Genomic DNA, 12,947 nt, shown 5'->3' with positions numbered 1-12,947 from the left:
AACTAAAACTGTAAGCCTGAATTAATTAAACGATCTCATCCAAATCGAGGTCTTGCAGATTAGCCTTAATAGGTGTTGAAACCAATGACCTGAGGCTTAATGAGGTTGTAAACGACAGCAGGCCTTGCTGCGATTATTTTCAGTGACAGACGATGGCGCCACTACGCAGCTATTAGGCCTTGATATTTCCCAGAGGTTGGAGTCATCCTCAGTAAACTAAGTAGTTATTGAATGTCAACTAATTAAACTCAGACGTGAGATGAATGTAGCCTACTGGATGTTGCCATGCAGCTTGTATTTCAAAAATGTTTGTCTGACCTCATAAGAAACCATTCAGAGCAGAGGTAGGGGGAAATTAATCATTTTACGACAATATTGAGCTGTCACAGCCAATCACCACATTTTCTGAATTGTATAGACGATTAAAAAACAATACATGACTATTAATTATTGAAACTTATTAAACGGGACACACAGACTTGCTAGGCATATTTTAAGAAACTCCCTTTAGACTTTGCAGCTTCTCCACACAGTCACTGATTTTGAGTGTGTTTTGTTTTTTTTGACAATCGCTTCTTTTTCGTTTCTTTCGCACCTCTGAGGTCCATCTTCACCGATCACCTATGTTTCCATCCTCCTTCTCTGCGTGTCCAAGTCAATCTCACCTCCACCTGATTGGCTGGATTTGTTATTCCTCTTAAATGGACTGCGCGCGGATTGGCTGCTCCGCCACCTTCGTCACGCGGCTAAAAGGGGTTTTTTACTGGAGGTTTCTTCCTGTCAGCGACACATGTAGAACAAGCAGCTAACGGGACCCGGAGAGACCAGATCAGAGGACAGTCAGTTATAGCCGCTCCGCCAGCCTCGTTATTTCTTTTTTCCTCTCTTTCGTCAAAACACGCACTTCTCGGTTTTGAGGACACTGCGGCATGCGTAGACCTGTAATTACGTCTTGCTATGGACTTCTTTTGTTCCAGCGAAAAGAAAGAGCTCTAAAGCAGCAACAGTAAAACGGGAACCATCCAGTGGAAATACTATCTGATAACTCCATTTGCTCGGCGCTCCGCTTGTTGCCAGTGAATACACGAGCACAAGTCCTCGCTGAGGTTCGCTGTCGCGCGGAGCTGGAGGCCGACCGCACGCGATAGTGTGTCTGCTTTTTACCTGTACTTTTTGGGACTGTTGTAGCCTACCTGTTCACCGACTTAACCTTCAACTCAATAACTTTACAGCCATTACACTTAAAAGAGACAAACGAGGTGGGTGTTTGTTGGTATTAGCCATGTTGCATGGTCCTTAAAATGTATTTTATTTTTACTAATTATAGCTAGTTTTCAGCGGAGACTAGCATTTAGGTTCTACTTATGTCTTTATTTTAAGAATACTAGCGGTGATATTAGATAGTCTGTGTAATTCCCGCGACGTTATCCGTCTCTGTGTCTCCTATTCACGTTTTACCCCGCAATAACATCAGTGTGATGCTACATTTCTTTTATTTTCCGTTAAAAAGCAGAAGCCAGCGGACAGGACCTTTTAGCACATGGCTGCATAATATGCCCCCCCCCCCTCTCTCCTATTTCCATGACTTCGTCTCTGCGCCCAAATTGCCTGCCCGTGTAATTACTTGAGTTAGCCCATTTAAGTTAAAAGCCACCCCCTCCTCTCCCCTCTTCCCCTCCTGTCCCCTCTATCCCTCAGCGGAAAAAAGAAACTCCTCTCTGAATGAAACTTGACGATGGTCTGTCTTGTTTATCCAGGGAGTCACTTTCAGGTCGGCTTTTTGATTCATCTCCTTTTAGATTTAATCAGCACTAAGGTACGCTGTGGTTTGTCCCTAAGAGCCATCGCTAATGGGCTTACTGAATGCTTTTCTGTGTGCACCCCCCCCCCCACTCTAATTAGCCTACCTGCCTTTCAACAAAGATTTGGCTTTATCCAGGCATGTAGTCTGCCTGACCAAATTGGAGAGGATTACATTTGAAAGAACCCACATTAATTTTGTAGGTGAAACAAATGCCTGCATTTCATTAGATTAGAACACTTAACATCATTACAGCAGGTTTGTGGTATATCTGGGCTACATGTCCTAATAAGAGCTGTTAAATATTGGTTTATAGTCACAGGACAGATCATATTCATTGTTCAGGTCAACAGCCTAGCTCAAGTGTTGGTAAACACAGAACCAGCATGTCAAAGTGTTTCCCCTGTCAGTTTGAAGCCAATCCTGTTTCAGCCTATTCCTTTGTGTTTTGCAATAACCATCACCTTCCAGCTATTCAATATGAGTGTAGAAATGTGTGGTGGAGTATTGTGCTACTTAGAATTTCTTAGGACAGTTCAACCAAAGCCTGTGCTGCATAATTGCTCCTTTGGTATTTTAGTTTAACAGACATTCATCATGAGAGGTCCAATGAAGCAACAGCATGGGGATGAGACAGAGATCAAGGGCAGATTAGTTCACTAAATGACTCGTAGCCCCTTTGTAGCAGAACAGGTCTTGGAACTGTTCCCTTAATGAGATCAGCTATTGTGCTTTGGTATGATTTTCAAGCTGCAGCTGCTCAAAGACCACGCTGATGCAACAAGATGTTCAGTGGGCTGAAGTTTAAAATCTGAAAATTGATAAATTCAGCAGTGGTGTGTACTTCATAATGATTGTATTAACAGGTATAATAGGCTTCCAACATTACCCGCCCCATCTCAGGTCCCGACCCCACTGTATACAAAACAGTACTTATCTGGTAAAAGTATGTCCTACAGCCTTCTGGGTGTGACATGCAAAGCTGATGAAATTGTCAACACGATATCCTCTGTTTGTGTTTATAGGGACAATGGTGAATCCTGGAGGCAGCAGCCAGCCACCACCGGTGGGCACAGGTTCTCTGTCCTGGAAGCGGTGTGCAGGGTGTGGGGGCAAAATCGCAGACCGCTTCCTCCTTTATACCATGGACAGCTACTGGCACAGCCGATGCCTCAAGTGCTCCTGCTGCCAGGCCCAGCTGGGCGAAATCGGCACATCATGCTATACAAAAAGCGGCATGATCCTCTGTAGAAACGACTATATCAGGTGAGACAAAGACCTTCTAATACATGCAAAGTAGTTCTCAAGAGTTGGTCATCGATCGTTATTACTGCAGACCTTCTGAAGTAACCACCGTTCTAATGTTACAGTTTAAGTTGGATAACTCATTTCACATGTTAAATGATTTTTGCAATGAAAATTGCAATTCTCAGAAACGAAATAACTTTTAGAAAATCCTGGAATATATTAAGTAACAATATTAAATCAAGTAAAACACAGGGCTAAATTAACAATGATCTTTGCTGGTCATGCAACAATCAGCAGCGTTGAGTGTATTTCAGCGGAACATGTGTCTCAAATTGTACTAACATCATCAGTGCTCATTAAAGTATCCTGGTTGAGGGCTCCCTGGTCTACCCTGAAAGAGGTCAAACACACTGGCATGTTGACAGAGCACAAAGTAAAAGAGTTGTTCTGCAGACCATCTGCATGTCTGTCCTGTTTGCTGTTCATGGTCAACTGAAGGACAGAAAATTGGTCTTGTAGGATTTTTTGTTTGCTCTGCGAGACATATGTACCGTGTTGGGGTTTGGCACAGACTGTATTTATTCTTTATTTTTATAATACTCTAGTAGGTGTGCCAGACACCTAACCAGAGGTTGTTGATGACTCTCTTATTTTGGTAATGTAGGGCAGTCCAAAGTGAAAGGACAAGGCAAATACTTTCTTGAAACACCCAGGGGTGCAAGAATAGTATTGATTTAAAACCTATTAATCAGCTGTGTTGACTGTTATTCGCTAACACTTAAGTTGACTTTTATATTTATATTTCCTAGTTAAACTTTTTTGTCTTTGTAAGTCAAAAGACGTATAAATTCACGAGTCTGAGTTCAGCCATACTTCATTTCTTTTGCATCAGTAATCTAAAGATGGACCTGCGCCACAGTCAACATGCAACACTGCTATTAAATCTGCACGGATAATTCAAAATCTAAAGTGTGCCTGTGTGCTCTCACACCCACCTCATAAAAAGGATGAGGAAGTCAATGGGGTACTTCATTCATAATGGGACTATAACGTAATTAAAATTGGAAGGGGGGAAAATGTGGATACACCTTTCCACTTGTAATGAGAGCATGCTTGGTGGAAGAGCTAAAACGCATATTATGGAACCATGAGATCTCTGTAGAGATAAAGATAGGAGCGGGGGGAAAAAAAAACATCTGACAGTGAGTCTACACAATTAAATGCTTTAATTATAGTCCCCCTCCATTTCCTTTAGTCCTGATGGGTTTTATCTAATGAGATCTGGTCCCTGGCTTGTATCCGCTCCCAATGACGTGTCCGAAATGAATGAGAGCCACACTGCAAACAAAACATTTAATTAACCAAATTGGCTTTTGAGAGAGAGCAAGAGAGAAAGACAGATAGAGAAGAGGGATTATTGCGAAGGCCATTTGCCGCTGTTTTTTTCCCCTCATCTTAAAGGGGCAGACTTATTTTTTGTAATAGACTGCTAAACTGCCCATATGACATACATTTTCAGCTCCAAACTTATATTCTTACAGCTGACATGAAAATACTCATCTGATTTAGCACAAGTCAAAATGGATCACATCAGGGCTATAATGGGATGTATGCCTGGCCTGGGATGATGCCCATCTCTCATCAGTCAAGTAGGAATATTCACAAACATCACAGGACAAACACCATCTTTGTTTTTCATGCAGCGCTGCCGCCAAAAGCTTTAATGTCAAACTTAGAGCTGAAGTTGCGTTTGCTGTGGGGATCATGTTGTTTTAAGCTGGAGGTGATATTATTTCTGTGGGCTGCTAGTAGAGGGAGAATTAATTTACTTGTGGCTGCTGGATTCAGGGAGAATGCTGTCCCCTTAATTGAATAAGCCTAGGTAATTAAATGGCACTTTTCCAATAGAACGTGTGAGGTAAATCTAATAGTTGGTTATTTAATATCACTTTGAAGTCTGCCCACTCAAGCACTATGACAGCACAAGAGAATGTGAACTATTAGGCCAGGAAAAAAACGGGATCTCAGAAATTAATTAAATCGCATGCAATTTAGGGGAAACGTTTATCTTGATTTGTCATAACAGAATTAATTCAAGGCCTTCAATTCACTTGGGGCCAGATCTGTTACTCTGAATTAACCAAGTGTAATTTGGCTGATCCCCCACCGCCACCACCACCCTCCACCCCTGCACACACACACACACACACACACACACACACACACACACACACACACACACACACACACACCCCTCCCCATCCCCCTCGTCCCAAAACACATGCACGTACACAACACAGATCCACACGCACCCTCCCTCATCCTTGCAATCTCCCCACCCCTCCCCACCCTGTCCCCAGCCCCTCCACCCTTTTCTCTAATGCAGCTCTTGCCATTATGCAAAGCCCCGCTTCAGTATCAATATGGCCTAGTGCTTTTAAGGTGCTTTGGCTGCTGATGTAGAGAGGCATTTTTAATGGACTGTGTTGCAGAAATCATTGTTGTGGGGTAATTTTACCCTACTCAAAGGCCTTGGTGAACGAGGTCTGCATTTACCAGACAGCCTAGCAGCAAGCCATGCTATATTTCACCTGGCAGTCAGTGCTGAAATGAAATCCAATAGTCATTGCCTATATAGACAACAGACAGATCTAAATGTGTTTTTTGGTTTGTTATTTAATTTAACCAAACGCATTGGTTGTAGCAAAGTCAGATCCACAGGGGGAAGAAAACACATAAATCAAGATAAATCCATCCTCCAGAAAGATAGTAAGAGTTGCTGTTTTTTTAGGGTGAAAAAAGCAGAAACCAGATGTGTCATTGCAATTAAAGAGTCCCTTGGCCTTAATTATACTGACCTGGGGTGTCTACTTCACCTCGGCGCTGTAGTTCACTGGCAGAAGAGGCCATTAGAGCCCAAGTTCAAACCGATATAGCAGCTTAATTGAGCACCTAAAGGCTTTGGCTCCTTAAATCAAATACTATCAAGAGCTATCCCCTGGTAAAAATAATCAGCCGGGCATAAGTTCTACACTGTGGTGAAATTTAAAAAAAAAGGCTGTGGTGTGGTCTTTGTTTCGACACCTCTCCAAAGCATTCACACAGAGGAAACTCCTCGAGGAATAAATTCAACATGAACACGAGGAACGTGTTTTCAATTTGAGCAAAGTTTGAGTCTTAGAATGAGGTGACTTTGATGTGCAGAAATGTCTTTACGGGGGAGAAGTGTAGTTTTGCTTCTCCACACACATTGCAAGAATCTTAAAGCAAGGCCTATATGTTCATTTCCACTATCATGTTTGTCCCAGTGAAAGCAGAGAATTGGCAGTGTTGTGACGACAGTCTCCAGTTAATTAGTTTCTGAAATTGAGTTTTGATGGAGCCTTTCCAAATGATGCCAAGACAAAATTTGCTTCTGTCTAGGCTGTCTTATTGAAAGCCATTTCTGTGTGTCCCTTTGCAAAGAGCTCTGGCTTGTTTGTTCATCAATATATCTAACAACTGCTTGGGTTATGGTTGGGATGGTGGAAGCATTTATTCCCTCACTCTGTCTCAGCGTGAATTTGTTAAATACTTTCCGGAAAATTGTCCTCGGAATGTTGGAAAAAAGAACATTTTAAAACACTCTGCTCTTGTTTCTTTTTCTTGTTAATTTTTTTTTGGGCCAACAACTTTATCTGATGCACACACACACACACCCAGTGTTAACCACTCCTCCCTATCCCTTTCTTTTTCCACCCCTCTCTCCCTCTCTCCCCTTCTCTCCGGAGCATGTCAGATGCCGTGGTCTTATTTGATTGCTTAGGAAAAGTGCAGTGATAGAGCAAACACCCGGTGAGATATGATGACAAATGGGTCCAGATCCCAGTAAATTACTTTCTGCTCAAATCGAAATTTCATTCAGTTTGCTGCTCACCGAGATGAAGTAATCTAAATTGTGGACTCAGAAGGAAGATAGAAGGGAAGCTGGAGCAAGCATTTCATTATCAAGAGGCAGAGGGGAAGAGAGAGAGAGAGAGAGAGAGAGAGAGAGAAGGTTAGGGACGAAAGAGATGAGCAGAAGCAAATCTAAAGTGTTGACACCATGATTGAAAAGGTTAACCCATGCACATTATATATCAACCCGAGTAGCTACGGGTTTCTAATGGAAACACGGCACTGACAGAGCATTCACAGGAGTCCTAATGGCAAAAGCACTATGTCTCCGCCTGGATGTACAATCAAATCCTCTTAGGTCCTGATTGCTTATGTTCCAGGTTATTATTAGGTTGCAAAAAATGTGCACCAAAAGTAATATGCAGTTTCAGTGCTAGATGCTCGTGGAGAGCAGAGTAGTGGAGGATTCATTTTTCTGTTGATACTGTGATGATTTTCTGTTTCTCCTCTCTCTCTCTTTTCTCCTGTGTGTTTTCCCTCCACGTTAGATATGGAGCCGGGGAATAGTGAACTTAGCACTAAATATAGTTTTCATTCAGGCACATACTCAGCAGACAAAAAGTGAGGATGCCACAGTCCATTACACCGGGCTAAATCTATGCAGATGTATACAGTGGTTCCATAGTAACACTCTGCTCTTTGTCCTCCTCCTTCTCTTTTCTCAGATTATTTGGAAACAGTGGAGCTTGCAGCGCTTGTGGCCAGTCCATTCCAGCCAGTGAACTGGTGATGAGGGCACAGGGCAACGTGTACCATCTCAAGGTAAACCCAAGTCTCTGTTATGAAGCTTTGAGCTGAAGAAAGTAAGAATAAGAATTCTACACAGTTTTAAGCGCATAGCATTTGTTTTGTTCTTGGTCATCCTTTTTTTTTTTGTTATCTATTATGGGTGTATCTGTTGATTTGTGTCACTGCACACAGTGACATTAAAGTTGTATTGAATTGAGCTGATGTCTTAACATTGAAAAGCTACAGTATGGGCTATTGATCTTTTTTTAAGTAATACTTTTTACAAACTAAGTTCTTGTATTAAAATAATGATCAAATCAATACAGCATTTATTTTTTCATTTCAAATCATTGTACTTAGCAGATAAAACAGGAGGGGAAATAATTGAATTGCTTGCAGGGCTGAAACAATTAGATGATTCATAAATCAGCTGATCGATAGAAATTTAATCAGCAGCTATTTTTGACATACAGTTAATTCTTATTGTCATTTTTTAAAACAAAAATGCTAAACATTACCATGCTTAAGCTTCTTTACTGTGAGAATTGCTGCTTTTCTTTGTCTCATGTGATAGTATATGTAATATTTTGGGGTTCTGGACTATTGGTCCGAATAAATTAAACATTTGTTGATGTCACTTTGTACTGTAGTAATTTTTTTTTTTTTTCCCATTACTTCATAGCAGATTATAGATGAACTCATCACTCAATTAATCACAAAAAGACCTAAACTGCTGTTAGCTAGTTTTATGTGTATTTTACAACTTTAACCCCAAATACCTCCACGCACAGTTGTGCAGACATGTCTGTGTGTGTTCCTAAGCCTGTGTGTATTTGCTCCAAGGTGTTATTACATAATAGGACTGAGCTTTACTTAGTGGTCCTCAGGCCTGGTTGTAATCGCTTTTCTCCCCCCCGCCACCCCTGCAGTGTTTCACATGTTCCACCTGCCGGAACCGGCTCGTCCCAGGGGACCGGTTCCACTACATCAACGGCACCCTGTTCTGTGAACACGACAGACCCACACCACTCCTCAACGGCCATTTGACTTCACTGCAGACGAACCCACTACTGCCCGACCAGAAGGTAGGACTCCCACCTTTCTCCCAACTCCCTCGTTCTCTCTGCACAACGGGGGGCTCTCTGATGGTGGAGGGTGCTCTTGAGGTCTCATTTCTAAGTATTAAAATGGGCAGAAGTCTGATGACAACATAAAGGACAAGTCAGTAAAAGCTTGTCATCAGTCAGCTAGAGTCATTAGCAAGAAAAGAAAAACATCTGTAATATTCAAGCCAACATTTTTCACTCTGTTTATATTGATGTCGTCGATTCAACTCCACTGCAAGGCATGCAGCAGATATTAAATCTTACAGAGCAGAGATGAATTTTATTTTTAGACAGCCAATGGATTTTTCCATCATTCTTGTTGGAGGACATGCACTCAGAAAATCTGTATTAACCGTCAGCACAAAACATGTGAAAATGATTTTTTTGTACTGCTGTCCTCACACTCAGTTTGTTATGAGCAGATACATATTTGACTCATCTTGAATTTATTTGCTGTCCCGAGCCAGACTCCCAATTGTGCTGAAAAATGACACGTCGCTGTTAATGCCAAGTGTTTAAAACAGTATTTGACTACTCTATCAACAAGACTGGGATCACCTGGGCTAAGTTATTACTCCAAGGCCAAAAATATGTATCCAGGACCCGAGGTTTAACACAGACAGCAAGCTGCTGCAGCCAGTATATCATGAAGGCTGTCATCATGGCTTTCCCTGATTTGATCTTGATGCCTCCGGTGAAAGCAAAACAGAAGGCCTAATCATATACGAAGGATAACTTCATTCTTCAGGATAGCTTCATTCTGCCCGCAGGAGATATAATCATTTTTGCCTCACAACAAGGAGCTTTATTGATACCTTGTCTGCACACACAGCACACAGAGAGATATGGGAGGTGTTTGGAGTGTGTCAGACTCTGACTGAAAGAGGAATTATATTGTTGGGAGCATGCATTTCACCTTGAGTGGTTTTGTGAGTAGAGGAGAAGTACAACTCCATTAAGCCCTCCCCCCACCCCACCCTCCCTCCCTCTACGTCACAGGCCTTTTAAGGGCTTGTCACTTTTACAAATCAGCTCTTAGAGCTCTTAGAGCTCTTCACATTTAAATTGAAAGCTGTTGCATTATCTAGCTTAATTTTAAATGTCTGTTTAAGTCCTTACTCCCACCTTAAATGTCTGTTGTAGCATGGCTGGCATAGTAAATATGAGGCCTCATTGTTTATTTATGCGCTAACATCAATTGTAGTGAAAACTGCTGAATTATTGATGCTAAAATGCAATCTGAATATTGGCCCTGGTGCTTTAATTATAGCAGAGAGAGAATTATTAAATAAACAGAGACACATTGCTCAGTGGGAACAGTCTCAGGATGCTTTTGTTATCTCGGTGAGTGAAATAAGGAGAATTATTCTGCTGCCGAAGCACTTCATCACACAAACAGTCTCATTTCTTTCGTTAAAGCAGAATTTGGATGGTGTCAAACAACAAAGACTTACAGTAGGATAACAGCTCTCAGAATCAGTATACCTCATGTATCCGTAACAGCACAACATGAATGGGGTGTAGAGGCACATGCTGGTTTAGCAGAGGAGAAAATAAAGCAGTCACAGAAATACAGGGTTATCTACTGACCATTGTTTTGATTATGTGCGATTTTGCTATGACATAATTGGTGTAGCCTACGTTCATGGCATAGGATATTTGATGCTCATTTATTAAGCTTCCTTCCCAGCTTCTTCCTAATCTCTTTGTTCAGAACAGACAAATTACCTCTCTCATACGGAGCTGCTTTGACCCAGGGGAGTGAGACCCTCCCAGCGTCAGTCACTTTAATTAGCCCCCAAGTAGGAGTTTGCAATTACTAATAGACTGAAGCCCTCCTAGTGATTTGAGGGATGAAGGGAAAAGTAAATCGCCCCTTAGAATCATGAAGAAGAAGAAAAAAAAAAGCAAAAAAACAAGAAAGATGAAAAAGTTGGATGCTGGTGGAACCCAGACAGATAATTGTCTTTACTCCCCTGCATTTTTCTTTTTCACAGGACTGAACACCTCCTGCAGTTATGTTAGAGCATGGTTCTAATTATACCAAAGAGAATCGCTTCATGAATGCACTTTTAAGTTAATGCAAAGTAAATAGGACACCAGATGGTTTTCAAAGCCTGGCTGATCAATAAATTAAACACTGAAGCTGGTGGAAAGTTGATTTATCAGGATGATAAAATAAGGATGATAAAAATGGCATTTTGTGAACTGATGCCCTTAATGACGGCCCGGATCTTTAAAAATGCTTTATTTATTTTTTTTATCTCTCACTATTCAGGTGTGTTAAGCGGAAGCTGTGCAGGAAGCAGGATGTGTGCCTTCATTTTAGCCCTTACTCATTGTCACCCGAGACAGCGTGGATCAGCAACACCCCAGCCTTTTAGCTGTGCTCCCAGGCCCTTTGCCCTAAAGGAATCCTCTACCCATCTTACCAGTAACCTGACTTTTATTTCTGCAACCCATGCCCAACGCTCAGCCTATCAACCTTGGCTTTTCCCCAAATATGGGTGGATACTTGCACTTACCGCACCTGAATCGGGACGCTGAGAACTCCATGACCTTGGAATAAAAAAGACCGGAGACCAGATCAGAATCCAAGGGGACTCTTCAGGAAGAGAAAATTAAATAACACACAAGAGGATGTTGTGACTGAAGTGAGGGAACGAGAAAAAAGACTAATGAGGTTAAAGAGATGCAGGCTTTTCAACTCTGCATATTTGTTTAAAGACATTTTGGGGGAAAACCGGGACCTTTTCATTTTTCCTCTCTTCCTTTTCTATCCTCATTTCCCAACAACATGGTGTTTCCACTTTATATATTTTAAGTGTTGTCAAAGGGGAATGTGTTTTTTTTTCTTTTTCTGGTGGTATATATATAAAAGTTGGGGTTTTAAAAAAAATCTGTGGCTTTTTGTGGAAAACAAATCATGAACACTCTCTTGGTGTATTTGTAAAACTACCATGTATGTACAGTATGCATGTAAATGTCGTTGTCCAGGCGTGGCTACAGTACATTCAACCTCTCCGCACTCAGCTCCAGTCCTCCCTTCTCCCCCCGAAACCTCTAACCCATGGCAAACTGAAGAAATTTGCTCATAGTCAGTAATGTAGAGATCATCACCAACATATAAAATGCTGAATGAAAGAGAAATTTATTTGTGATATTTTCCGAGACATTTGCTCCAGTATGGTGTATTTAATTAATAAAAATATTGAAGATTTAAAAGCCTCTGTAAATTCATTGTAAAGCTTCAGAATCTGTGCTCAGAGCTACAGTTTGCTGAATTTACGTTTATATTTTGTAATAATGAGAATTTTACAGCTGCATCTCTGTATCTGTAAAGGGTAACATAGCATCTTGAGTCCCTTGTTTTACCAATGAACTATTTCTTTATGTCTGAATTACATAATTATTACAAGATCCCATTAGTCAAGTTCCCAAGAATTTACCTCCTATGAGAAAGGCCTGGTCAGTGCTTGACTTGCCTTACCATTGAAAATCCTCTATTGAAGATCCTGCTTGCGCTGCCATTCAGTTTCCAGCCTAGCAATCATCAAGGCGCATGATGAGCGTCTAACAGAAAATGGATAAACATGTATCCTCTCTCTGTGTTCAAATGACCGTTTGCTATTCATCACTCTAATACCTGACAGAAATAGAGGAAAATGTCCCTTTGAAGATTCAATTACTGTAGAGAGGGAGAGAGGTGTCTCTCTTTGGCAGGCACAAATTGAATGGGCTATTTGCAGAACAAATTGGTGTTTGAAGTCCTTGCAAGACCTAATAGGTCTGAAGGAGGGACCCGGTAATGGCTGATGCGCTTATCTGCAGAGTCTGGGCCCCTCATGAGCCCGCTGCTGTCGCTGAAACAATGCTGCTGTACAGGATAAGACGCTTGTGAGGAAAAAATAAAAAATTGAGCCTAAAGAGTAAACAGAAAAAAATCTGGCAAAACTGGAGGAACTGATCTGTTTTGAATGCCAAGCATAACCCTACACATTTGGATTCCAAAATGTTTAAACATGAGTCCTACAAGAATTTTTATCTTTTGTGGATGTTGGAGCATACTGAACCTGTGTTGAATTAGATCTGTTAACAGCTTGGGAAATCTACATATAATTTAGCAA

General features: G+C 41.3%; 1 protein-coding gene across 1 annotated transcript; it reads left to right on the top strand.

Moving 5' to 3' along the window:
* Positions 1-771: 771 nt before the first annotated feature.
* On the top strand, positions 772-12,045 carry lmo4b (LIM domain only 4b). The gene is made up of 5 exons (XM_018669899.2): positions 772-1,259; positions 2,827-3,067; positions 7,651-7,747; positions 8,644-8,799; positions 11,099-12,045. Exons 2-5 carry the CDS (start codon positions 2,832-2,834, stop codon positions 11,105-11,107), a joined length of 498 nt encoding a protein of 165 aa, XP_018525415.1. The 5' UTR covers positions 772-1,259; positions 2,827-2,831; the 3' UTR covers positions 11,108-12,045.
* Positions 12,046-12,947: the final 902 nt, after the last annotated feature.

This window comes from Lates calcarifer, linkage group LG17 (genome assembly GCF_001640805.2).
Source record: "Lates calcarifer isolate ASB-BC8 linkage group LG17, TLL_Latcal_v3, whole genome shotgun sequence".
Lineage (NCBI taxonomy): Eukaryota > Metazoa > Chordata > Actinopteri > Centropomidae > Lates > Lates calcarifer.
Note: the sequence above shows the minus strand (reverse complement) of the source record. Positions and strands in the feature narration are given on the sequence as shown.